Raw genomic sequence first — 27863 nt, 5'->3', positions numbered from 1 at the left:
ATTAAACTTGTATTTAATACTTCTAACTTATTGAACATCACAATCATTAAAGATTAGATGTAAGTACTATAAATGATTGACAAAGGGGTAAGAAATTTTAAACCTACACTGTATAAGTTGATCCCTCCTCATCCATTATAATATTTATTGTCACACACATATACCGTGATGGTGCCATCGATGCTTATTTGAAAGACGTGACATGTGATGTGACACCCCCATGGTTATTGTTTCTAAGCTCGTACCCTGTTATTGAACTTGGTACTCGTGACCAAATCCTTGAGATAGTTACAACGATCGCGATAAAAATCAACCACAAAACAGAGCTGCCTTATTGCTTCCCTCTTTTTCTCGCCAAGGCTAACGAAGTCTTCATCCTTTTCTTTGAGATTCTTTTCCAATTTTCCCACTTTCTTCTCAAGCTGGCTCACCGCTTTCGTTAGGTTAAGCTTCTCTCCTCCTTCCTTGCTCACTTTGGCTTCTAAGTTCCACACCTTCTCTCTTAACAAGAATTCCTGCTCTTCTTTTTTATTCAGTAACACCTTCAGGTTATCCACATTATCTTTCATTTGTTCAATCTCAACATTCCTTTTCTTTATCCAATCCTTCGCAAGCTGAACCTCACACAGCATTTTAGAGACATGTTCTTTCTGTGTTTCAACCTTCTCAGCTGCCAAATCTAATCCATTCAGAACAGACAAGTCTAACACATTTGGATCACACGCTTGTAAGGGTGTTGTTGTTGCACTTGCACTCGAACTCACTTTAAGCTTCGTTAGTTCCTTTTCATAAATAGCAATTTTCTCTACAAGAATCTTGTTCTCTTGCTCATACCTTTGTTTTGTCATTTTGCAACTGTTTTTGTTCTCATTGTTAAGCTGTTCTGCCACGTGGATCCTCTGGTGCAACAACCGGATATTGTCAACCATTTTATTCCGAAACTCATCTGCCATGTCTTCCACTTTCCTTTCTGTCGATCGACGAATCAACTCGAACTTGTTAGACAAAATTTTGACTTGTTTTTGCTCCGCACTTAATCGTTCAATGGTGACTGCTTGATCCTTTACAGTTTTCTCTTGATCAGCTATCTGGCTTGATAACTTGACGTTCAAATTTTCCATCTTTTCTAGGCTTTCTGCATATTCCTTCTCGCTTCGTTCATTTTGTTGCTCAAACTTGCTTTTCTTTTCATGCAGTGTGTCCAACTCTAGTCTCATAGCATTAACTTCTGCTTTTAGAGCCATACCCTCCATAGAAGCTCCATTTATTTGGTCCTCGTGTTCCTTCATAAAACCAGATATCTCTTCCCCTCTTTGTGTCATTGCTGTTTTCAGTTCATGGTTTCTGTCCTGCAGGGCCTTCTTTTCATTCTCCAACTGTTTGCTCTCAAAAGTTTTATCTCTTAACCGCTCTTCCAATTCATTTTTCTGGTTGCTTAGAGTTTCCAATTCTAGTTCCAGGTCCTTTGTCCTTGCAAGAAAACCCACTTTCTCTTCCACCATACTCCGTTCAACTGAACTCTTTTCAGCTAAATTCTCCTTCAGACTCTCTATCTGGATCAGGTACTCGGATATTTGTTCCCTCTTTGTTTCCATCTGGGCTTCTAATTCTTTGTTCTGATTGCATAGAGAATCTAACTTTTGCTGCATAACGTTAAGCTCCTCTCTTTGGGTTGATGCTTCGTTCATATCACATTTTATTTTTTCTTCCATTTCATCTTTCTGGGTCCGCAGAGATTTAGCCTCCCATTTGAGCTCGTTGATCTGTGCCATTAAATTTTCAATATTTAACTTTGCTTGTTCCTCATTACTTTTGAGTTTCTCTTGCAGATTAGATACCACACCTTTTTCCTCTTTCAACAACAATTCAAGCTCCAAGACTTGGTCGTGCAGCTCAGTATTCTTTGTGCTTAGTTGTTTTACTTCATGTGCTTGGGTTTCAACTTGAAGTTCTAGATCCGATTTTTGCTGGCTTAAACTCCCCATCTCTTTCATTAGTGAAGTTAACTTCCCCTCAAGCTCTGTTACCTCTCTATTATTGCCTTCTTCAGGTTCCTGCTTAGTGGTGTCAGAAACACGGTGTTTTTCTTTTTCTGACCTTCTCTTATTACCATCCACTTCCTCTGGCGAGAAGTATTCTTCTGAGTCAGAGGAAGACACTGAAGCCCTCCTGTTTCTTCCGCGAGAAACTACTTTCCCAGGCTCTCCAGTAACACGATCATACAGTGCATAAAGTGACTGGCACTGCTTGTGTAAGTCCTCAATCAGTCCCACAAGTTCTGCCTCTTTCCTAGAACGTTTGGAGTTCCCATCTTTTCTGCTTTGGTTTCCGTTCTTAATAAGCTTTTGGATTTTTGTGATGTTGTTTTCAATATCTGCAAAAAAAAATGGGAAATCATGAGAAAATTTAAATTAATGATATTTCAAAATTAATAAGCTGCAACAATATTAGTAACAACTCGGTTAATTGGTATAAAACCATCCTTCATTTATTTTCTTGGGCAAAACAATTGATCTCTTCTTAATCTTGTAGGGTATTCCAAGATTCATGTGTGGAAAAGTATGTATATTTATAAGTGTTGAGATATATAAAATTATTAATCTAGTCTCACCCAATAACTTAAGCTTTTGGGGTTTTTGGGTTGAATTGGTTATTTACATGGTATCAGAGCCTCGATCTCGTGTGAAGGGACATGTTGAGATATATAAAATTATTAATGTAACCTCAGCCAATAATTTAAGTTTTTGGGTTGAATTGGTTATTTACAATAAGAAACAATCTGCACCTGTTCTGGTCCTTTTGAGTTCTTCAGCATTTTCAGGATCATCTACACTCCCAGAGAGCTTGAGTGATTCCTTTGAACGGTGACTTGTCATCTTTTGTTATGGGACTATCAGCAAATATTACAGTTACAAGGAAATGCCAATCAAAGAACTCTCCATTGTCTCCATCTAGGAATGCTGAAATTGAGACATGAAGACAGATATGACAAATTGATCGTCATTATGAAACTGAAGGTGTGATGTTGCATTAAAATTTGATGAATGTTTATAAAGAACATATGCAAGATGATTAATGTAAATACTCTAAATTATAAATTTAAAATACGAGATTGTCATGCCTCAATTTATACACTAAAACAAATAATTAAAATTACAAAATCAAATACAATATTATCATTACTCAAACCAATACTCAGTATGCACATGGCAATGTAAATCTGCACTCAACTGAGTAATTTAGTATTATGCGATAACAACTTGACTCAAATTCCCTTAGATACAGTGCGAAGAAAAGTACAAACAAGACAGCAGTTGTATCACCTAAAATCAGTAATTTGGAAACCGAGGATAGCATTTGAAACAAGAACATATGTTGTAGCCATTCAATAGTAGGAAACACTTCAATCAACAGAAAATTAGCTACAGTAGTCACTAGTCACTTGCTGGAAACTTTTGAAAGAAGAATTTAAGTTATAATTATCCAATATATCTTTGCCAGAGCAGTTTTCGCAGTATGCCTGCCAACAAGAAACAGTATCTCAACCATAAGAAAGTTCATGGCTTTTTTTTTTTTTTAAAATGATGTCATAGAAGACTTCGGATTTTGTCTTTAGGGGATTGAAGCTGAACCCAACTCTGAAGATCAGTTCCAAGGGAAGAACTAAAGAGAAAAATAACAGCAACAACAAAAAAAGCCTCAACTATCTAGCTGATTGATAATATTGAATGAAAAATCTTTTTACAGATATAAAAGTTTCTCTCCTTTTATTAAAATATTGAAATTATAAAGAATCACATTAAAACTTTTTACACGTAATTATATAATTTTTTTTTTTTTTTTTGATAACAATAATTATATAATTTACTTTTATAAATATTGTTATTTTTTTCACGATGCAATTAGATATCTTTATAAGTTAAAATGCACATAATCTCCTCTTAACTATATGTTAATTGTAAATAATTTTTCATATGGATTAAAACACATTACTCAAATCTTTAAACTTATTAAAGCGTGTAAATAAGTGGCTAGATTTCAAATTGCAGAATTTTTTTTTCAAATTGACCAATAATTTATGGAGTTCATCCCCCTTTACCCTAATTTTTATTACTATAAATGGAAAACCATATTTCAACTCTCGAATTTATTTTTTAATCATTCATAAAGATAGTTTACTCATTCCATTTGTAAGAATGTTTAGCTATTTACTTTAACATACATACACACACAAAATAGAGTTGGGCATGAGCGGCACTTTGTATTCACAACAATGCATGATTGCATTCAGGTTTTTGTTTTAAAAAAATCACTAAAATAAAACTCGTTCAAATCCACTCTGGTTCTTCTTATTATTCCGACTCCGATGTTGACAAGCATTAGCATCATGGCCTGACCCACAGCAAGTACCGGTCCAGTTGTGCACCCACGAAACAAATTTACATGATAAATGTGGCTGCCTTTTTTTCGGCACATGTCCACTTCCCACATTCATTTGTAAAATGGGGCCATCCAATACCATGTTCACTCCCTTCCGTAAAGATAGGCTAGCTGACTGACACCTCATCATCATTTGTTTTCCTTATTTATTGAAATGTGGCTGTTCTCTAATTGAAATTGTTTTCCTTATTTATTTAACTAAAACTGTTTTCCAATTGAAAATGACCTTTGCATATACTTCAAAGTTCAGTTACGAGTAGAAAAGAGTGTAAAAAGCAAATATTATGTACCTAGCAGGCCAAGTTGACAGCACCCATTTATTATATATATTACGTAAGGACAGGAATGAAAGTCCTCAAAATGGAATACCCAAGAGCTTGTATTTCTTAAGCTTACACTTTTTCATCATTATGAAAAAAATTTCTTAATGTAGAGGAGAAACAACCTTAAGGACATATATATATATATATGTATGTATATATATATATATATATATATATGATTAAGTTTTTCTCCAGTTTTCTGCAGATTTAGAAAATAGAACAAAGAAAAGAAGTGAAGGTGAGAGAAACCTAGCTAAAAAATATTAATGCAGCAGAAGGGAGAATAGTTCTCCACCAATAGGAAAAACTATTTTCCCATATATATTTGGTGATTGTCATATATTTTGTTACTCTTGTTCTGGCATCACTTTAGTTTTTAACAAAGAAAAATGCTACTGCACATGAGATTTTATTCAACTCTAACCCTTAATTTCTGGAATATATATCTGCATGAATAATAATCAGCGAAAAATGAAAAACACGGAAAGGATCAATCAACCTACATTAATCTAACATATTCAACTTCGAAATAGAGATTTACAAAGGAAGATAAAATAGCTTGTAAATAGAGTAAGAATAAGCAACAACATTGATAAAAATCATAGCAAGTCTGGAAAGAGAGAAATAGAAACACAATCAAATCTAGAGGTTATAGGCACAAATTCTATGTATGTGAAGATGGAGTATGCAAACAGCGCTGAAAACCTAAGCGTTAATCCTGGATGCACAAATAATAAATTCCAATGCAATGGAAATTACAATATCATTATCCATATTATCCGTAACAATTTTACTCATTCGGAATTAGGTATCTCTAATCAGCATTTTATGTTCAATCGGATTTTCGTTTCATTGATTATTCCAAATTCAAATAACAAACAGCTTCATCCTATGAGAAAGATTATGCATTGCAAATCAAAATACGAGTTGCGTTTTCTTCAACAAACGTAAATGAAGCAAATCAATTAATAATAGATCCAACAGTATTTCTGTTTTTTCCCGGATAAAGATATATAATAGGAAAACAGTTACTACCTGGGAATGGAGCTTGATATATCCACCAAACCGATTTGTATAAGAAAACTGAAATAAAAAAACAGGAAATAAACGATAAAATAGAGTATAATGAAGAAAAGAAAATAAACAATTTTCGAGAAATACGAAAGAAAAAGAATCTGAAAGAATAATGAGTATATTATAGTTGTCGTGGTTGTCCTTCTCTCTTGAGAACGAGAAGGTAATCTTGGCACTTCCTCGAAATAAAATGGCCTTTAAAGTTCGAAGTTATTACGATTGAGAATCACTTGAATATCTCGCGAATGATCAATGAGATATATAAAAAGGGACGATACAAAATCGTCTCACATGTTTCTCAACACAGATAAATTACAGCAGGAGCAAAAACTCAATGGCATTTCTTTCGGTTGAGAAAAATATTTATCATTTTAAATGACGTAACTTTATATTATTTTATAAGAAATAATATTGCTTTGGTGTATATTTGATAATTGTTTACATCGTTTTTCCTCTATAAAATTAAAAAGAGAGAAAAAATTGAGGAAAAAAATTTAAAAAATCACCAATTATACATCAAATGATATCATTTCATATGAAAAGATACAAAATTAGGTCATTTAAAATAACTTTACTTATTAAATATTTTATCTTTGATGGTTATATGTAGACTGGATTGTATTATTATTTTTTATTTTAAAATTTATACTCCTATTTTTTTATGAATAGAAATATAGGAAGAATTGTATTTATAATTTTTTTTTTTACAAACTCCATTATATACTAGGGATAATAACTATGTGCTGGAGTGGAATGTACTACCTCTAATACATAGTGTAGTTTGTAAGAGTTTTAAAAAAAAAATTGTAAATATAATTTCTTCCTAGAAATATATTAAATTTTAACCTATTTTACTATAAACGAATTTCTCAGAGATTAGCAATAATAAATTATATTTCCAAATGCTTCTCTTTCTAACTGTTAGTCACAAGCTATGATGCACAGACACGGACACGACACGACACGCCGACACGTTAATTCTAAAAAATGTCATATTTGGACACGTTGGGACACGTTTTGATATTAAATAAATTTTTTAATATAAATAATATGATTTATATTTAATACATATAAGAGTCCATAATAAGTCATATAACCAATTAAATATTTAAATTTCATAACATAAATATAAATATAAATATAAATAATTTTTCGTAGTTTGTTAATTTTTAATGTCAAATTTTATAACAGAAACAAATTAATTTATGAATTATTTCTTTTATATTTAGTTAACAAAATAAAATTAAGATTTAAAAAAAACAAAAAAAAACGTGTCCGAGCGTGTCCCCAAATGTTGACCGCGTGTCCCTAAATATTGACCGCATGTCGGAACGTGTCGGAGAGTTGACCGCGTGTCCCCAAATGTTGACCGCGTGTCGGACGAGTGTCCGAGCGTGTCGTGTCCGACACGTAAATTTCAGAAAAATAAGCGTGTCCGTGTAACGGAGGTCACAAGTAGCTGAATTTATTTAAAAACTTTACTATTAATTTTAAGTCATTAAAAAATAAAATGAAAATTTGACCCCCTATTATTCATTTTGTGACTGCACTTAAAATCTTTATTCTATTTTATTAAATTCCAAAATTTAAAATACAAGTTTAAAATTAAGTTGCTGCCAACAACACTTAGAGCCTGTTTAGATGAGGGTTTTTTTTTTTCAAAAGTTTCTTTTTTTAAGAAAAAAAGTACTTTTCATTTTAAGTTTGTTTGGATATCTGCTTTTAAAAAAGCAGAAGTCACAATAAAGTCAAATTTTTTGTGTTAACTTTTAAAATAAGGAAGAGATAAATACAAAGGAAAATATATAATTAATATAAAAATGTTAGATTTGTGTTAACTTTTATCGATAAAAGTACAATATAAGTATATAATTTTGTAAGGACTCAAATGTAGTGCACTAACCAATTAAATATCTCAATTTCAAAAATTACTATTTATAGAATTCAACTTTAGGAAATTTCTCATGTCATAAGAGAGTTATTTTCTTCTACCAGTGATCTTTTGATTTTTGTGCAATATTATTTTTTTGTTTTTTTAACAGATGTAGACCTCACATAAGATATGTCTGCAATATAAGAAAATTTTCTCCTTCCACATAAAAAAAATCGAAACCTTCAACTTTATCAGGATAACTAATTAAACACCTTAAATATATGGGTAATTCAGCTCTTATGGGGCGTTTGTTATCAGGATTTTTTATCAACTCCCGGGAAAACATGCTAAGGAAAGCCAGAAGCCCATATTTGGTTGCCAAAAAGTTAAAAGTTTGTCAGATAATTTTGTTTTCCGAATTTTGCAATTGTGTGCAAAGTTGTGTACGGATACCATCTTGACAATACCATAGATAAGTTGGAATTTTTGCGAGCCCGGGGAAGTTAAAAAAAAATAACGATTAGGAAGACCAAATTAATCCTTTTTTTGTACTATCCGTGAACTACCATATCAGTTTCTCTCTCTAAGTAACATTGTTATAATTTTTTGAATGAAAAAGTAAAATGTGAGGTTATTTCACATTCTCACTAATATTTCACACTCAATCAAATACACACTCAATAAAATTAACCAAATATTTTCAAGAAAATATGAGGCTACCAAACAGCTTTTTACTAATATTTTAGTAAAAATATATTTTCCACTATATTTCCAAAATTTATAATTTTCGGATAAAAAAAATATCTCTTGTACCAAACGTCCCATTAGAGTTTTTTTTTCTTTCAACATATACATAAAAAGTATTGTCACTTTTTTTTTTAAATTAAATGTGGGCCCATTTTCTTGTCTAGGAGGCAAAGACTATCCTGTAACAAGAGAGTCGAATAACCCTAAATATATTTTGATAAAATCCAACCAATTAGAAAAAGTTTCAAGGTCATATATGTCACGACGCGTCGTTGATGTTTAATTTTTTTTTCACATATATGATAAAAAGTTTAATTCTTTTATTATTATATAATAAAAAATTTAGGTCTTTAAATACTTCACTCATTATTGTGTGTATCCCTAAAAGAAAAAGAGAGAGGATTAAATTATATTATAACACATCTTTAATAATCGAGTGAATGAACGATATTTCATATTTAATTAAATAAGATTTAAATGGAAAAAATACTAATAATATTTCATATAATTAGAAAATAATTCTAGCTAATATTTAATACAATCAGAAATTATATAATAATATTTCACATAATTTGGAAATATTGTGTAATAAATTCCCATGCGATTTTTCTTTTGACAGACGTCAAGCAGCTTCTCATGGTATTTTTTCCCAGACCTCGCTTGTGTATATCCTACATACAATAACAATTATGCTAGTTATTACCTACAAGAAAACATGTCAACTTAAGACCGAGAGCAATTATCTAATTGCAATAAATGTCACTTTAATTTTATATTATTGAATTAATGAATGAAATTGCTAATAATGCGATGAATACAATACCCGTTATAGGCTATTGGAGTTGCAAACCAAAGTGTGGATTTGAAACTTTTAGTATTTTGGGGCCGCATTTGATGTATGTTTGCCAAGAGTCACCTCCAAACTGACCAAACATCTAAGGTCCCTCATTCGATAATAACAAATGCAATCCGCAACAGACAATTTTTACAATCTTGAAATGTGGCAATTAATAGTATCTCATATACTTCATACAAGAAGAATTTGTATTATTGACTTACAATGTAAAGAACCAAATTGATTTGCCTCAAGCTTCAATTAAGTATGAATTTTTTTTCAAAAATTATAGCTCGTGTTGTGTTTAGAATAAGAAAATACTAACAGAGAATCAGAAAAAAAAAATTCCATAAACTTTGGAAATTGAAAAATTATAAAGAAACATGATAGATCAAAGTGCACATGAGAAAGGAAGAGTTATTTGTGAGAATGAGGGTGGAAAGGAGAGAGACATCTATGGAGAAAAAGGAGAGGGAAGAGAGGTTGGTCGGCTAAAACCATCATAAATAACTACATTATTTTTTAAAAGTATTTTTTCGATATATAAACAGAATTATGACGTGGCATATTTGCCACCATAGACAAGTGCTGATATAATGCGATCTAGAGTTTGGACCAAAATGAAAGAGTGTATAGAAGAGGGAAATATCATGAATCAGTGGACGTGAAGAGAGAATCATCGCCTGCAGTTTTGCGGGTGCACTATTCCATACGCCATCTACGTGGATCTTCTGCTACCATTTCTTATTTTGTGGAGTGAATTGGAATAAAGGGGAAAAATAAAAAAGGTAAAAGTTGAAAACATTAAACTGTACGTTCAGTAAATAACTAAAAACCGATTAAACTTATACTTAAACCAAAGTTAAAATATGAAAATCTTGGAGGAAAAATTTCGAATGACATTGAAGAGGTGAAAGAGTCGTGTATGTAAAATCAAGAGGTAAAGTAATCTCTATAGGGATGCCTTTGTGAGTAATGGTACGGACCAAAGTTATGTAAGCGAGGAGAACACTTTCTATACAACCGTGGCATATACAACTGCGATTTAAAAAATTACACCTGGATTTTTCTTTTATCTTTTTTTTAATCCATACCTATAACACAGAAAACGAGGCACTTTTATTGGATTGTCGCACCCAATCAACGGTGCGACAATAGTATTAAAAATATTTCGGTAAGGGAGACCCAATTGCAGTGGACAACAATAAAGAGTGGTATTGAAGGGTTATACTGGCTCTTCAAGTTAGCATAGTAACATCTCATGAAAATAGTGATATTGTGTGCGTTTATATTGAAGAAGGAGGGAGTATTTATAGTTAGGGTTAGACTCAATCTTAATGAGAGGATGGACCAAGTCATTTGTTATGGAGAAGAGTCATAGCAGTCTGGCCTTGCAAGGCAAAGCACTTTGCAACTGTTGCAATATTGACGGTGGCTACTGTGTAGGGGAGGTGAGAGGAAAGCGTTCCTAGTAAAGCATTTTGGTGTCTGAGTAGACAAAGGGGAGAGTGAATGCCCCAACATAAGATATTTTAATTTAGTGTCTTAAGTTGGATATTTGATAGGTGGAGCACTGATTCTAGCACTGTCACAATAGGACTGCAGCTGGAGTGGTGTAGCTGGGGTTATATGGGCCCTTGTCATTAGGCCGAAGAAATTAGGCCGACTGATTGGGCCGACCAGAACGAACATAATTATGTCATTTTTGCCATACAAAGTAAAAAGTCAATTTTTTTTATATACAAAATGGATTTGTTCATTCCTTTAAGATTATAATAAATTTTATTATAATGTATTTTTTCTCAATCCCTAGGTTATTTTGATACTCTCTAAATTATATGAAAAATGTCATAGTCATTAGATTGTATATTTTATGGAAAATATTAATCTCATGTCACATGAGACATCAATTCTCTCCTACACACTCAAAAAGGTATGGGTCCCACTTTAATTTTTTTCTTCTCTTTTCCCGTGCAATGGGACCCACATAAAATTGTGAGTGCAACATGAGATAACATATCTCCTGTTGCATAAGAAAATATAATCCCATATTTTATATGGGAAAAATATTTCTGCAGTTACTACAGATAAGTTATCTGCATTAATTCTCAAAACGATGTCGTTTTGGTATTGAAATCTTAAAAAATTATAAATATAAAGACTATTATAACCCTGAAATAAATTAAAATTACAAAACACCATGATTTTCGCCTGAAAACAACGTCGTATTGGGCGTACTGCAAAAAAAGCGAACCCATTTTATATATAAAAAAACGTGACACTACAAATATAATGAGGTAAATAAATTTAGCAGTGAGAAAATAAGTGCAATTTTTTTATATATGTCAAGCAAGTTGTTAAATCGAAGTATGTATTGTGTATCGTTTGTTAGTTTTTTTGTATCATATATCATGAATCATATCAAATCGTAAGATACAGAAATATTATAAAAATATAATTTAAAAATATATCATATCCTCGCTATCATATAAATTTCAATTCCAAAAATGATCCAATCAGCAAAATACATAAGTAACTGAAGTACAACCAATTATTTTTCTACTCATCAAACATCAAAACTAATATTATCACTACTATCACTATCATCATCTATCACTAACATAATTAAACCACCATCTTTTTCATTAGTGTAGTCATTTTACGCATTTTTCATTTTTTGTTCAACAATTTAACGGTCTTTTTTCCTTATCAAGCCAGATGACATTATCTTGTTTTTTTTTTTTTTTGAAAATATTCCAATCGATTTATTGCTTCGCAACTAATCCGATTCTGGGTGGGTCCAGGATTAATGCTTTAAACTCCTCTTAAAGGTGGTACTGGAGAGAATGACATTATCTTGTTCTTATATGAAGATGACATCACTTTTATCATTTCTATAGTCTTTAAAATTTTGAAGACCTAAAAAATAAATATATACATAACAAAATATATATTAATTTAATTATTTTATCTATTAATACTAATCTTTCAGATTAATTTTTGAATTTGAATTACAAATCATATCTTTATTTTCTTTTCCTTATTAATAATAAATTTTGTAGATTTTTTTTTTTGAATTTAAATCACACATCAAATCTTTATTTATTTTTTTATATTAAATATTATAAATTTTCATTTAATTTCTTATCGTATAGTACATAATACAATATCGTATGGTCGGATACAACTCTTTTCCTATACACCCCTTGATATGTATTGCTAAGTTTGTGAGTCGTATCATATCATACAAATTATATTATGTATAGTAAGATATTGTCAAGTGTTATGCACATATAGTATTTTTTTTAAAGAGTAATTATTAAAAAAAAATTAATTATAATATATTATTAATTACTTGAAACATCTAATTTATTATTCTAGTATTATTAAATATATAGATATATCTCTTTTAAACTTGGACTTATGTAATTTATATTCTTATAAATAAAAAAATTATTGATACGTTAAATTTTATTTGATTTTGTGGATGCAAGTCTTGATATGACATGCTCCGAGAGAAAATTTAACGGTAAAAGAAGTTGAAATTTTGTAAGTTGTTAAGCAATTTTATGATATTAATATATGAAATAAAAATGGAATAGATTATTCTACCTATCATTTTTTTTCCTACCTCTGTCTACTACCACTTTTCAATACCGTTAGATCAGAATGAGAAAAAAAAATGTTAGTTAATATTCTGATCTAACGGTGTTGGAGGGTGATAGATAGAGGTAGACAAAAAAATGGTAGGTAAAATAATCTATCCCAATAAAAATAACCTTGAAAATTCATAAAATTAATTTATGCTCGCATGATGCACGCACGATTTTAAATCAATTGTAGACGCATAAATTGAGCTATACTTTTTTTTTTTGGTAAATAAATTGAGCTATATTTTGTTTTACTTTTATTTCGCTAATTTATCTATATTTGTTTGGGGTTTATTTTTTCATGTTATGTGAGAAAATAAATTTTTCCTACACAAATCATAAAAAAATGTGCCACTCTTTTTTGTTTTTTGTTTTTTTAAATAAGTGGATCTCACACTTATGTATCTATAACATGATATTAGAATTTTTTTGCAATATAAGATTTATTTTTTCCAATTTATTTCCTATTTGTTTATGTTAAATAGTTACAAAATTGACAAGGAAAGAAGAAAGTTGGTAAACAAAATAAGAGAGATAAGGTAAATAGCAAAAAGTGGGGCAGTTTTTTGTTGGTTATTATTATTACAAATAAAATTATAAAAAAACTATATTTGTCTGTCAGTTAAAAAGCAAAAAATACACCCAAAATCAAGCATGGATGGAAATAAAGCAGATTTGTAAATTGGAAAATCACCCATAGGCAATTGAATAAAGAGAGGAGATAACAAAAGCGAGGGTATTAAAAGGGGGAAGGTTTTATCCGGTGTGGGATAATAGAAGGAACACAGTTATATGAAGCCCTCGGTGATGATGCTATTGCCGAGCGTTTGTTTCTCTTTTTCTGTATAAGTTCAAAGCTTTCAGTTTCATAACCAAAACAAAAAAGCTGAATCCCTACACATAGAATCGCTTTCTTCCGAGTAAGTATTTCTGTTTCACAGCTTTTGGATGCAGCGCGGCCCCCATTCACGTTAACACTGTTATCTCTCCGAGAAGCTTTTTAGTTTCCATTTCTTTATTTTCTTCAGGTTAGTGAATTGTTGTGATTATCAGTATTTGATTAATTAACATCAATGCATCTTGTATATGTTGTTCGTTGTTCATATTTTCTTCCCTTATATTACTGCTTTTTTTCATTTTAGAAACATTCAAGAAGCATATTATTCATATTACGGTGTGTCGGTAGTTGCTAAGTTTTTTTTATTCCTCTCTAATTTAGGGTTGGCAGAACTTGAATTGCTTAGAGAGGAAATTTGTTGTGTCAATTAGGTAGTTTGTGCTGACTTTGTGCAAGTGGATATGGAACCATAAGTTTTGACAGTATGGATGAAGAATTGGTTGATGAGGGGACCAGATTGGGGGTTGATGAGGGTGTGCAATATCAGAACAAAGATGAAGAATATTCACTAAACCCTGAATGCCACAAAATATTAAAACCCCAAGAAATACATAATGACTACTCTCAGATCCCACAAGGTAAGAATGTAGTTGAAGCCGCCACAGGCCATGTCGCAGCGTCAGAACATCTGCGTCCAAGTCATTTTTTGGATGATGCTGGTACCATGGTTGAAGAGTTAACAGTGAAAAGTTATAATGGTTCAAGCCTAGATATTGGTACATCGAACATTCGAGAGCCTATGTATAATAGCCAGAGTCAATGGCGGCACCTTTATCAGCTAGCTGGTGATTCAGCAATGGGAAATTCACTAAGTGATGGTGGGTACAGAAATAGTGTTCAAGCTACATCTAGTGTTCGGGAAGATATTGGGCCGACATCTTTCCCAGAGAGATTAGCTAGAAAATCACTCAGTGATGATCAGAGCAATGTCATGGAACACTTGACAACTGTTGAACATAAAGCTGAGCACAAGGAGGATGCAGGTGATGCTTGTGGAGGAATACGAACGAAAATTATATCCAAATCAGGATTTGCCGAGTATTTTATTAAAAATACATTGAAGGGAAAGGGTATTGTGTGTAAAGGTCCATCTTCTAATGGCTCATGTGTTGAGTCTAGAGATCAGAATCTGATAAAGGCTGGCATTGGCACTCAGATTGATTCTAATGTATCACTGAGCTCTGGTTCAAAGACTGCAAAGTCTCCTCATAATGCTACAGCACCAAGATCTGGTGGGTCTGACTGTGATGGTGTGACTTTGAGAGAATGGTTGAAAGCTGGGCGCCGCAAAGGAAGCAAAACAGAGCATTTAATTATATTTAGAAAGATTGTGGATTTGGTGGATGACTCTCACTCTCAGGGATTTGTGCTGCACAACCTGTGCCCATCTTATATTAAATTGTTACCTTCAAACCAGGTTATGTACCTCGGGTTGCCAATTCAGAAACAGACATTAGATAGTGTTGCGAATTCTGAAGTTCTTCAGTTAAAGAATTCTTTTAATAGAAAAGGGCAGTCAGAGCATGTAATATCTCCCTCTCTTGATATGCGGTCGAAGAAACAAAAATTTAATGAGAATGTGAGAGTTGTCCGTGATTGGAGTCAGTGCCCTCTGAGGTCTGACTTGCATCTTCAAATTGCTAATGATATCAAGGTTAATGCATTTGGATCACAAGATTATTGCAATGAATATAAGGAAGATATCCAATTTTCTAAGCATAATAATTGGAGAATGTCTAGCATCCCTCACATATCTAATGCAGGTCAATTGCCGTTGGCTTCTTTAAATGAAAGATTGGAAGATAAGTGGTATACAAGTCCAGAGGGAGGTTGCACTACATCATCAAATATCTACTGTCTGGGAGTCCTCTTTTTTGAGGTGTGTAGCCTAGAAATTAATTAAATGCAATGTTCATGCGCTCTGTTATATTGTTGATTCCTCAAAATGGATGTGTTTTTGAATATGATGTACATATGTTGGAAACATGCTTCTGTCCGTATGTTGGGGCCCAATTAGCATTAGAGTTGATGATGAAACTTATAAAATTGATAATTGGTCTTTAGGGTTTTCATGTTTTCCTGTTTTAACAGTTAGCTTATACACATCTTTGCAATGGGATTTAAAAGCAGTATCTCACTCTCTAACCTTCCTCTAAAAGAACAGAGAGATGTTTCTGGATCTGAAGTTCATTGAATATTTTAATCTGATTCCAACTTGAAATAACTTCTGGAAGAGATTACTTATGTTTGTTTAGTATATTTAGTGTCAAACATGCTTCTTTGGCATCTTCAAAATTAAATAAATACTGAGAAAATCAATCTTTAATTTACTGTTTCTTTGGCTGATTTCAAACTGTCTTTTGAACATTTGAAGTGGATTGAATGAACTTTGGAAATATTTTTTATTCATTGGTCAAAATTAGAGGTTTGCTAGATAAAATTGGTTATGTTTTGTGTGGACTTAAGTAAAGCAACTATAATAGTTTTTATTGTGATACATCTATATTCCATATTTGTATTGTCCATTTCTCAATCATACATAAATCTTGCCCCCTCATCTGTGTCAGCTATCATTTTTGTGAATAAGCTTTCCCATAATAAAATCTGGATATCTTTATAATGTTTTGTCATGGTTTGAACTGGATGCGGAATCTTGAGTTAGCTAGATAATAAAATAGGACACCCCTCTCTCTCTCTTTTTTTTTTTTCATAACTACACCGGGAGTATTGGTGTTTACCTCAAATCTTTCCAATCAAGAAAATTAAATGTTTGTTATAATTGAAAGAAACTTAATCCATTATATGTTTTGAAAGACCTATTTTATATTTTTTCATTAAATACTAATTCTCAATTAATTCTTACTGATTATATTTAGGTCATTTCTTTCAGTTACTTAGCCATTTCAACTCAGAAAGAGCGCATATTTCAGCAATGTCTGATCTTCGTCATAGGATTCTTCCTTCAGTTTTCCTATCAGAAAATCCTAAGGAGGCTGGATTTTGTCTTTGGATGCTGCATCCTGAAGCATCATCACGTCCGACAATAAGGTAATGCTGAAATCCTGTGTATCATAGTTATCAGATTCACTTCAATTTAAATTTAATATATGTAAAAATGATTTCACAAACATCTGTTATAGAGATCTCATTTGTTTCTTTGATAAATGTTATAAATGCGGAAGAATGTATAATGAAATCATGGCATATCCTCTGGGATGATGTTCAAAGAGCTATGTGTTCGCAGTTTGAATTCTACTGTTCATATATGCATATATATTTTTTAAGGGACTCATTTTACTAAAAACGGAGTCAACAAATTTCACTTCTAGATGCAAAGAAAGGGGAGAGGGGGAGGGGAGGGGGGGGGGGGGTGTTATTTCCCACTGTGAGCTCACATATATTCCAGTTGAGTCGGCAAAAATTAACTAGGCAACTGTCCACTTGCCATACTCCTTCCAAGAGTTCTCAAACTTTTCTGAGTCAGTATCATCATTGGGTTCATCAATCATCTCTTGTATTAATCAGAAACACTTCTATTATATTTTTCTGGGTACTTTTTTCATTCTGGCACCATCCTACTATTAATGATAATAGAATTCATACTTCCTCCATCCCATAAACATTTTGCCATCATCTGTTTATAAGTGCATAATTGTGTATTGTAGAGGAGAAAGAGAGAAGAGAAGGAAGAAGGAAATAAAAATAGAAAAAAATAGGAAGAAGGTTGTAATTGCTTGTTTTTCCAGTAATCAGTTGAATTTTATAGCCGAGTACACATATTCTTCCTGCTTATTGATTGAATCAAATTGATGGCTATCCTTAATTCATGCCAATCACATAATTTGAAATATATCTATTGATTGAGATAAACTAATTGACAATCTCTTATTTGAAATATAGCTAATTGAGATAAATCAATCTCTTATGAGATAACATTTCTTTTATCTTATCATTATTATTATTTGTAAAAAAAAGTGTACTTCTGGAAAGCTATTGCGGATAGAGTTGAATTTTTTGTTCTCAGAGATGTCAAACTTCTTTATTTGATGTTACTTACTACTGACTATAAAAATGGGTGTCTCTCTCTCTCTCTCTCTATATATATATATATATATATCTCTGTGTATTTCAAGTGGATCTGTTCTAAAAAATATAGCATATTGATCTGATGGTTTAGTGAATTTTGAAATTTAATATTCTTCGCTTTCCGTCCTTAAATACAGATTTAGAAAAGTTTCAATTAAACATTCTACTAGTCCTTGAATTATAGACCTCAAGTATAAGTTCTACACTGATAGGCCCCCAATAACATGGGTGTATAATAGAGAAAGGCTGGGAGAAAACTGTTCAGAGAGGTCATGCCAAAAGAACAGGCAGTTAGTGAGGAGGGAAAGGAGAGGGGATAAGAAGACTCTGTATACATGCAAGGAATAGGGGATAAGATGGGAGAATAAGGGGGAGAGAGAAGGGAGGAGGCATGGAAATTGAGTATTAAGAGGAAGGTCACCTTGGGCTCAGATTTTTCTGATCTTTCTGTTTATGTTCTAGATCAATTTTTCTGGTCTTGTAAGGAGGTTTCCTCCATTATTTTCTGTTTCTGTAAGGAGGATTTCCTCCATTCTCTTGTCAGTTCAAGTTCTATGTCTATCACATTCTATTATGATTTCTTAAAGTTATAACTTATTTTGCTTAACAGGGAGATCCTACAGTCTGAAGTGATTAATGGAATGCAGGAGGTATATAGTGAGGAATTATTATCAAGTCTTGACCAAGATGATGCAGAATCAGAATTGTTATTGCATTTCCTCAACCCACTAAAAGAGCAGAAGCACAAAGATGCCTACAAATTGGTAGAAGAAATCCAATGCTTGGAATCAGATATACAGGAGGTGGAGAGGAGACATGACTTAAGAAAATCCTTGGTTTCCTATAGCTTGCAGAATGATTCCTCTTGTCAAATAGAGAGTGCGTCTATTAATGAAGAACCTTCAAGTTCAGAAACATTACTGCCAATATCCACAATTTCTAATGCAAATGAACTGCGATTGACCAGAAACATATGCCAGCTTGAAAATGCTTACTTTTCCATGAGATCCAAAATTAAGCTTCCTGAAACAGATGCTGCAACTCACCCAGATAAAGATATACTGAGAAATTGTGAGAACTGGTATGTGGCCCAAAAAGACAAGGAACAACGTGAAATGACAGATACTTTAGGAGCCTTCTTTGATGGTTTGTGCAAGTATGCACGTTATAGCAAGTTTGAAGTGCGGGGTGTACTAAGAAATGCTGATTTTAACAATCCTGCTGCAAATGTAATCTGTTCTCTGGGTTTTGATAGGGATGAAGACTACTTTGCTGCTGCTGGGATATCAAAGAAAATAAAAATTTTCGAGTTTAATGCACTTCTCAATGACTCTGTTAATATCCATTATCCTGTAGTTGAGATGTCAAACAGATCAAGGCTCAGTTGTGTTTGCTGGAATAACTACATTAAGAACTATCTTGCCACTACAGACTATGATGGTATAGTTAAGGTTTGTATGGCTTGCACATGAGACACCATTGTAATTATTGCTTGTATCATTGGCAGACATTCTTTGCATTATCCATCAGTTAGTTTTGTGGAATATGCGATTCTGACTCAAAATGTAATGGTATACCTTGGAGGGTCTACTAAAATTTCCCCTCGTCTATTGGGCTAAAACTGCCCCTAAGGGTGAGTTTGTTATACCCTTAAAAATGGGGGTGAAACATCAGGAATGAAATTTATAAGAAAAATTGTATTGAAAGCTCATCACTTAGGGTACGTTTGATTTGTTTTTTGTTTTCATTTTCAGTTGATATGTTTTCACTAATAATTACAAAAAGGCCACCTTGTTTTTTGTTTTCAATAATTTGCAAAGGAAATGGTGAAAACAAGATTTTTGTTGTTTTCACCATGTCCTTTGCAAATTATTGATAATAGGAAACAAGGTGCTATAGTGAAAACATATTAATTGAAAAAGAAAAGAAAATACAAACCAAACACTCCCGTAATTTTTCACTCCCATTATTAAGAATATATCAAACTAGCCCTTAGTGGAGAAAACACCTCTAATTTTATCCAGATTGGCAGCCAAGTTTGAATGAGCTGATTAGTAAATTTTAGTACCTTGGCTTTGCCAATTTGTTTACATGATTATCTAAGTTGCACTTAAGATTATTTTTCAACATGAAGATTTTAGGGATGTCCATGTCTAGCCGGGGTGGTTTTATTTTTGGTTCAAGGGTGGGTCGGTCTTTTTACCTCTTTAAAGTAGTACTCTAGGAAGCATAGAAAATTGTACTGAACATGAGTATGTTATGATACATTGGGTCCTATCATGTAGAGTTTGTCAAATCAACTGGATACTCTTACTGGTCTTGTTCACTAACTGAAAATGCATCATGTCTACCCATATATGATTCTATGATTATTTAATATCAAAATAGTGAGGTTGTGAGCACAATAACATCAATACTATCCCCCCGCAAAACACACACACCTGAAAAGAAAGAAATCCTTTGAAAATTTGTGTTTTAGTCTAAAAAACACAACCATTGCATGATGATTGGTATGCTCTGATTTCCGCCATTATTCATAGCTTTGCCTTTGGATGCATTTTCAGCTATGGGATGCTAGTACAGGTCAAGGGTTTTCTCAATTCACCGAACATGAAAAGAGGGCTTGGTCTGTTGATTTCTCTCGGTTATGCCCTACAAAATTTGCCAGTGGTAGTGATGATTGTTCTGTGAAGCTGTGGAGTATCAGTGAGGTAAGCTCTTTAGCACACACATACATGCTTACACTATGGATGTGCAGAATTTGCTTGACTGAAAATCAATAATAAGAAACTGGGGTTACAGTGTAATTGATTGTTGCTTTCTGTCTTTCTCTCGAGTTGTTAATAGCATCTATGTATCTGAATAATAAAATCAAAAGTTTGGTAGTAACTTTTCATAAGCATCATAATCATGATTTACAAATTTTGTCCCTCAAAATCAGGAAGATATTGAATGTAGAAAGGTTCAGATTTTGTATTTCCAATAATATGGTGAAAACCACCTGGTTAAATATTTGAGCTTTCTTTTGCAAAATTATAATGTGCCAGTAGAAACCATCTTGTCTATGAGCCAGGTAGACTGATACAAATGGTCATGACTTTCTAGATTGTAAAGACAGGTTTTCTATCACATTGTCACTTTACTTTAGCTCTAGCTACAGCAAAAAAATATATGATAGTTTATTATTGATCAAGAGCTAATAAAATGAAAAATTATTTTGCAGAGAAACTGTTTAGGAACAATCAAGAATGTTGCTAATGTCTGCTGCGTTCAGTTCTCTTCTCATTCCTCTCATTTGCTGGCCTTTGGATCTGCGGATTACTCAACTTATTGTTATGATCTACGCAATCTTAGAAGCCCCTGGTGTGTTTTGGCTGGCCATCGTAAAGCTGTAAGCTATGTCAAATTCTTGGACTCTGAAACACTTGTTTCTGCATCAACCGATAATACATTAAAGATCTGGGATCTCAACAAAACCTCTCCTGTGGGTCCATCTTCTAGTGCTTGCAGCTTAACCCTGTCAGGACATACTAATGAGAAGGTTTGATTTCAAGTTGTATAGCATTGATCAGAATTTGTTTGTGGAATCTTTAATGGTCTTTTGTGACAGCCTTCTATTTTTTTTAAAAAAGAAAAGAAAAGATCTACACTTTTTTGAGTGTTAGATGGAGCATCAGAATTTGATTGGTGGTCTGGGTAGTGAAAACAAACTTACAAACTCCAAATTGACTTTGCCCGAAATTATTTTGTTAACTGCTGTGTTGAGCAACTCCTAAGGCCGTCTGTTAGAAATTTGACCTGTTTTTGTCATTATGCCGACCCATTTATGTTTATGTTTACTTAATTTAGTTAGCTGAAATCTTCCACCTCGTGCTTTGACAGAATTTTGTGGGTTTATCAGTTGCTGATGGATATATTGCATGTGGTTCAGAAACAAATGAGGTATATATTACTTTCCATTATAATATAACATTTGTTTGATTGGCTTTAACTTGCCAAATACAAAAATGCTAATTCAATTAGTGATTTAGCCATTTAGGTTATTTTGATTGCACTTATGGTGTAATATTGTAAATATTCACAAGCCTCTCTGAAATGAGAGTATACACACACACACACACACTATTATGACTTGTATATGCACAAATTGTGTTATGATATCTGTGATTTGCGAAGCTGCAATACCATAATATATAATACTGAAAATCTTTCAAGGATGATTATGACATAGATAGGGAAGAGAGCAGTCCGGAGTTTTATTTATAAGTTTATATTACATCTATGTGCTTTTCCTTTGGCATGATACCTATATTATCTTGCAGGTTTATGCCTACTACAGATCTCTTCCCATGCCAGTCACTTCGCACAAGTTTGGGTCCACTGATCCCATTTCTGGTAAAGAGACTGATGATGACAATGGCCAGTTTGTTTCAAGTGTTTGCTGGAGAGGGAAATCAGACATGATTATTGCGGCCAATTCAAGTGGATGTATAAAAGTTTTACAGATGGTTTGAGATAAAGTTAGCCCTTGATGACGACTCTGTTAGAGTTTGTGCAATCCTGCAGTTTTACCCTTGCCACTCAGGTCAATCCCATCAATTTGCTCCGAGTGTATCTAAAATTCTTTTTACAACTTGAGCTCTGGCTCTTATTTTGATGTAGAAAGGATTGGGTTTCAGCCGTAATTGGATGGAGAAACAGATTCAAAATTGAAATCCAGATCTTCTAATTTGAAGGTTGGATTCAACATGATGGAGAAGCTTAGGCTTTAAACCAGAATTTCAAGTCGTCATTTGTAGAAAAGGCCTGTTATATAAAGTCTGGACCATCAATTTGAAATCAGGGAAGCAGACTCAGTGTGAAAAAAAAAAAAAAAACTAACAATTCAGAATGGACGTACGTGGCAGGAGTTTCTTACTTAGTCCAAGAATATACCCGGCATATATCTGTAAAGTGCATGTCTGAGCCAACGTAAATTGTGTTGCAGTCCTTTTGAAAAATTTTGCATTATAAAAGGACTAGCAATTGTGAGCTTGTTTGTATTAATAGATGCTTTGTAACGTAAAACATGAAGCAGGTTGTTAACACCTCGAAAGTTTCTATTGTAATATTCCCCGATAGTTGTGTACATTAATTAAAGTGTTATTACAGTCTGACGATGTTAATGTTTTGTCTCTATATAAATGGCCTCCCATTGCTGCCATTTTGCGCAAGATTGTTCTAGACGTGAGGCTAATGACTTGGATTTTATATTGAATTTTAAGTGCAACGCAGAAATTTTATAATAATCTGTATTAAATAACAATTATAGTAGAGTAGCGCACATGATAACTAGAATGAACTCGAGCTCATAGGAACAAAAACTCATGAATGGGGATAGTGGTGGGGCAGCATATGGTGCCAAAAGAAATGGCGTGGCAGTCTGATTGGGAAATGGGAATCCAGATTGAAAACCAGTGGGCAATCACATGGGTTACCGAAACATACGGCGGGACAATGGACCCCATTCCCACATCAAATTGGCATTTTGTTAACCGGCTTCACCGGTTACCTCTCTCCTCCTTTCTCTCTCCCACGCACAGCGCCAACTGACAACTGTAACCACCTTTTAAACCTCTCTCCGCCGTCCCTCACCTCAGCATACGCGCATTCGTTCATTCGTTCCTTCCTCTGAGTTTTGAACCTTCGCTTCTCTCTCTCTGCACGCCTCTTCTGCCACGAGAGAGAGAGAGAGAGACGCTGCAGAGAGAAATAGAATCAATCAATTTAGGCCTTAACAGTTATAGTTTTAGATATGGCGTATCCCAAAAATTCATTCGGATTCGGAGTTGTGGCCATGCTTGCCACTCTCATATTTGCTCTTTCCGTGCCCGCTGCTGTTCATGCTCAAACTCCAGCCCCTGCACCTGCCCCTACCAGCGACGGTATTTACTATTTAACTATTCCTCCATGTTTTTCTTCCCAGATCTAAAGATCAACTTGCACATCCCAGATTCAATTTGACGGATCTGGATATATCTAGTTCTAATTCGATATTTCCTTTTTCTTAAAAAAAAAATAAAAATAAAAAACTGCAAGGATTATCACATCGAAGATTAAGTAATATAAATTCAATATACGAATATTTACTAATAATAATAATTCTTTATTATTCAGGGTCGTCTGTTGATCAAGGCATAGCGTATGTGCTGATGTTGTTGGCGCTGGTACTCACGTACCTCGTCCACTCTGCAGACATTTCCTCCAGCTTCTGAATTTCAAGCAAAATGGCATATGCGTGCTAGCCAGAGGGTATTATGTTTGTTGTTATGATTAAGATGTTGGTGTAATATTGGTATGAAACTGATGTATGATTTATAGGTGGTGTTATGTTTGTTCGTGCCATATATCGGCTAGTGGTTGTGTAGTTGTGGTTGGTACCAATGTCACATTCATTTAAGTGACAAACTTAAATATTCTTGTCAATATTTTTTCTCTTAGCAATATAATGATTATCTTGTTTTCGGCTTTATGAGCGTATCGCTATATTGATTAACAATTAGGCATGAACTGTTGCATCGTAAAAAGTGGGATTTTTTTTTATTATTATTTTTTTTTTTTTATGGTTACAACGTGAGACGTGTGTAAATGTTTCCTCTTGGAAGAATCGGGGATATTTTGCAACTCTGAAATTCTGAATGATGTTAACTATACGATCATTCCCAAAAAAGAAAGAAAGTTGACTATAATGATCAATTAACCATCAGTCGAGGAAAATGACATATCATCAGGCAAACATGAATGTTTTTTCTTCTCCCATAACGATCCAATTATCATTTAAAGCCAGATTTCTATCCGTTATAATGCTAAAGGTTCCATTCATAGTTTAACTAGAAACACATGTATTGTTACGGATCACAAATTCCATACCATCTTCGAAAAGGGTTCTGAATGTTTAAGCTGAACAAGGTAACTGCAAACCTTTGGCTATATTAGCCCCAGGTCACCAACTATGATTTAACGTGTGTAAGAACGCAAACAACTAGCATAACATCCATTGATGAAGGATGCCAGGGAACAGAATTATCAAAAAATTGTCAAAATCAGAATTATTTGTGGATATATGAAATTCATATTTGAAAGTGAACAGCTTCTGCACATCAAAACAGAGAAAAATTGGTCAAAATGGATGAGAGTAATGGGAGGGGATGGTCCACGAAACTTGAATTAGAAGAGACTTGGGAAGCAGTGATACCAATGCATAATTAAGCCTTCTTGCTACTCGATTTAGTTTCCTGTTGTTCCTGTCCAGCTAGGGAAAACTTTTTCACTTTCTGTTGAGGCAGAAAATTAAACCAACTTAATGAAAGCACAAAAAAGGCACAACTATGTTTGAACATCTGTATGCATAAACTCAAATATATCCAGTAACCAGTAATTAAGTCAGAAGATAAAGGCAAAGCCATAAACAATCAACTATGACGTGCATAATTATGTTGCATCCGGTGAGGAAAACACCACCAAATATGCATTCTGATTAAGGTGTTTCATATCATGTTTGAAATGCCAGATCAAGTGCAACTCACATAATGCCATAACTGTACTGCTTTCATATTCTGTTGTTGTGATCACCTAGCTTTATAATAGAAGGCTGATGTGAAAAAAGGAAAATCCAGTACTTATATAAACTTCCATTCTCTAAATGAAAGATAATTAAAAGCCACACGGCAAAGGAATAAAATAAAAAGATAAAAAAAAGAAACTCGTTATCCCCTGCTCTTTACACAAGTTCACCAGCTCCTTAGAAGTTTTCTCTACATAGAAAACCATTGAAATTTACTTCCCTCATCGACATTGAGAAAACATTATTGGGAAAAACCAACATAGAATTACAATGAGCAAATGTGGATGGTATGCAGGCAAGAGAAAATGTCTTGAATTGCATTTTGAGCTTAGATGCAATTATGGGACTTCATAAAGACAAAAAGCAGGCAGCAAGGAAATAATTGAGAGAGTATACGAATGAAATGACTCTTGTCCTAAAGGATGTCAGGCATCCATTCAACAAACATATATCGAAGTTTTTATTAAAAGCTTAAATGAACTAACCCTCACACACATAACAAAGTAAAAATTGATAAGGAACTACTTTGGAGGAAACATAACCCTATCCAGATTCATTGTAGTCAGCAGCCAAGTACTGGTGAATATCTATGCCCTTCAACATTCTCACCAAAAACTCCCTTATTCTTTTCATCCAAACAGAACATCCACTACAACAGAACCTTGTGAATTATAAAGAGGAAAAACATCAGCATTAACATCACCTTTATCCCAAATTAGTTGAGTATAAAGAGGAAAAGGAAAAAAAAAAAGAGTATTTCCCGGAGCTCAACATGTGGTAATATTTATTTAGACAAAGTGCCAAAAAGTACTTGATGTTATAATAAAAACTCAATTTTTGATTTTTTCCAGCATGTAATCTTGTGGTCAAGGGCTACCATAATCGCTTATCGAATATAAAAGAATTGATTCAATGCTTAAGAAATTTCCTTAACAGATTTTCGTAAGACTCAAAACTAGCTCTTATATGACCAGTTGACTGAGAGATTCGGGAGCTCTTAATCATCAACAATCGCAAATTAAACCAAAGGGACATAAAATATATTATAGAGAGGAAAACATATGGTTAGGGGAAAGAGGGGGTACCTTGGCGAGCACGCACTCGCGCAATGAATGCAAAAGGTGGAGGCATTTGTCTTGCTCAAACGGAGATTCAGTTACGCAATTCAGCAGATCGAGGGCTTCTCGTGCACACACGGGTTTCGCTCCACCTTCATCCATGCTGTGCTATGCTATGCTCGATTTTTAGGGTTTTAGGGTAAAATGTAAAACTTCAATTAAAACCCTTCATAAGGCGGCAAATTGGGTTTTTGTGTACCATTTTCGTTAAACCACCGTTATTTCTTCATTTATTAGTATATTACTCCTGTGTGCTCCTGCGGTTTCTTACCACATATTCTCTTACTCAACTTTTTAATACTGTGTTCTCCGAAAAAACGTAAGCGTCACGTTTTATTATTATTTGTCAATATTTTTAATTTGTTTACATTTTTTTTTAAATTTATTTATTATAAAGAAAAAGTGTTTGTCATTTTAAATGACAGAAAATTATGTCATTTTAAGAGAGATACAGACACAGAAAATTTGAATTTTAAATTAAAAAAAACACTCACTTTCTCTCTCCCATGATTTCCGTTTTTCTGTGTCTATCTCTCTCCTAAAATAACATAACTTATGTCATTTAAAATGACAAACACTAAACCCTTATTATAATGTTGAAAGTAATTAAGTTTTAAATTATATTATTCCATATGAAATTATCTTCTCCCAAATCATATTTGTAAGTATCAAATTAGGATTCAATTTAATAAGACAATTGAGTTGAGTCATTACTTGAGTTCACCAATGTAAATCTGGGTAAGACTACTAAAATATGATACATATATTAATAAGGATACGCTGGCAGATCCTAATTTTTTTCTTTTTAAGAATAGGTGAGTCTCATTTTTTTTTTATGTCCGCGCATAAAAAAAAGTGATACAATGACCCCCCCAAAAAAAAAAAAACCTATTTTTTTGTGTGTGTGTGTGTGTGTGTGTGTGTTTGGATAGAAGTGGCACTGAAAACACTCCCATCCCTTTAATCCTTACAGAATATAGGTACCATCCTCATTTTGAAACTTGGAACTGAGCCGTTCTCATTTCTAAGCAAAAATTTGACTTGGTCAAGAAGAAAAAAAGAGTCTCCTAATAAACGCACAAAGCTGGAAAGGTAACACTAATTTTAGTGAGCACTATTAAAAGGGTACCCTCAATTCAATCCCACCTTTTGGTTCAACCAGCCCTCATCACAAGTTAATGAATAAAGCAACACAAACACGAGTTAAGGAATAAAA

General features: G+C 33.2%; 3 protein-coding genes across 3 annotated transcripts; 2 read left to right on the top strand and 1 right to left on the bottom strand.

The window, feature by feature from the left end:
- Positions 1–233: 233 nt before the first annotated feature.
- Positions 234–2876, bottom strand: LOC133284783 (COP1-interactive protein 1-like). Its single transcript, XM_061481861.1, has 2 exons — positions 2786–2876; positions 234–2374 (listed from the first exon to the last, which is right to left on the bottom strand). The coding sequence occupies exons 1-2, from the start codon at positions 2874–2876 to the stop codon at positions 234–236; spliced, it is 2232 nt and encodes a 743-aa protein (XP_061337845.1).
- A 10825-nt stretch (positions 2877–13701) lies between these two features.
- Positions 13702–23109, top strand: LOC133284790 (protein SPA1-RELATED 2-like). The gene is made up of 8 exons (XM_061481870.1): positions 13702–13970; positions 14162–15719; positions 16731–16888; positions 18537–19377; positions 20491–20637; positions 21150–21467; positions 21809–21868; positions 22249–23109. The coding sequence occupies exons 2-8, from the start codon at positions 14265–14267 to the stop codon at positions 22438–22440; spliced, it is 3171 nt and encodes a 1056-aa protein (XP_061337854.1). The 5' UTR covers positions 13702–13970; positions 14162–14264; the 3' UTR covers positions 22441–23109.
- A 389-nt stretch (positions 23110–23498) lies between these two features.
- Positions 23499–24437, top strand: LOC133284800 (arabinogalactan protein 41-like). Its single transcript, XM_061481903.1, has 2 exons — positions 23499–23850; positions 24083–24437. Exons 1-2 carry the CDS (start codon positions 23721–23723, stop codon positions 24178–24180), a joined length of 228 nt encoding a protein of 75 aa, XP_061337887.1. The 5' UTR covers positions 23499–23720; the 3' UTR covers positions 24181–24437.
- The last annotated feature ends 3426 nt before the right edge of the window (positions 24438–27863 follow it).

The sequence above is a fragment of the Gastrolobium bilobum genome, unplaced genomic scaffold (assembly GCF_033153095.1).
Source record: "Gastrolobium bilobum isolate Gb01-03AN ecotype WA unplaced genomic scaffold, APGP_CSIRO_Gbil_v1 utg27505, whole genome shotgun sequence".
Lineage (NCBI taxonomy): Eukaryota > Viridiplantae > Streptophyta > Magnoliopsida > Fabales > Fabaceae > Gastrolobium > Gastrolobium bilobum.
Note: the sequence above shows the minus strand (reverse complement) of the source record. Positions and strands in the feature narration are given on the sequence as shown.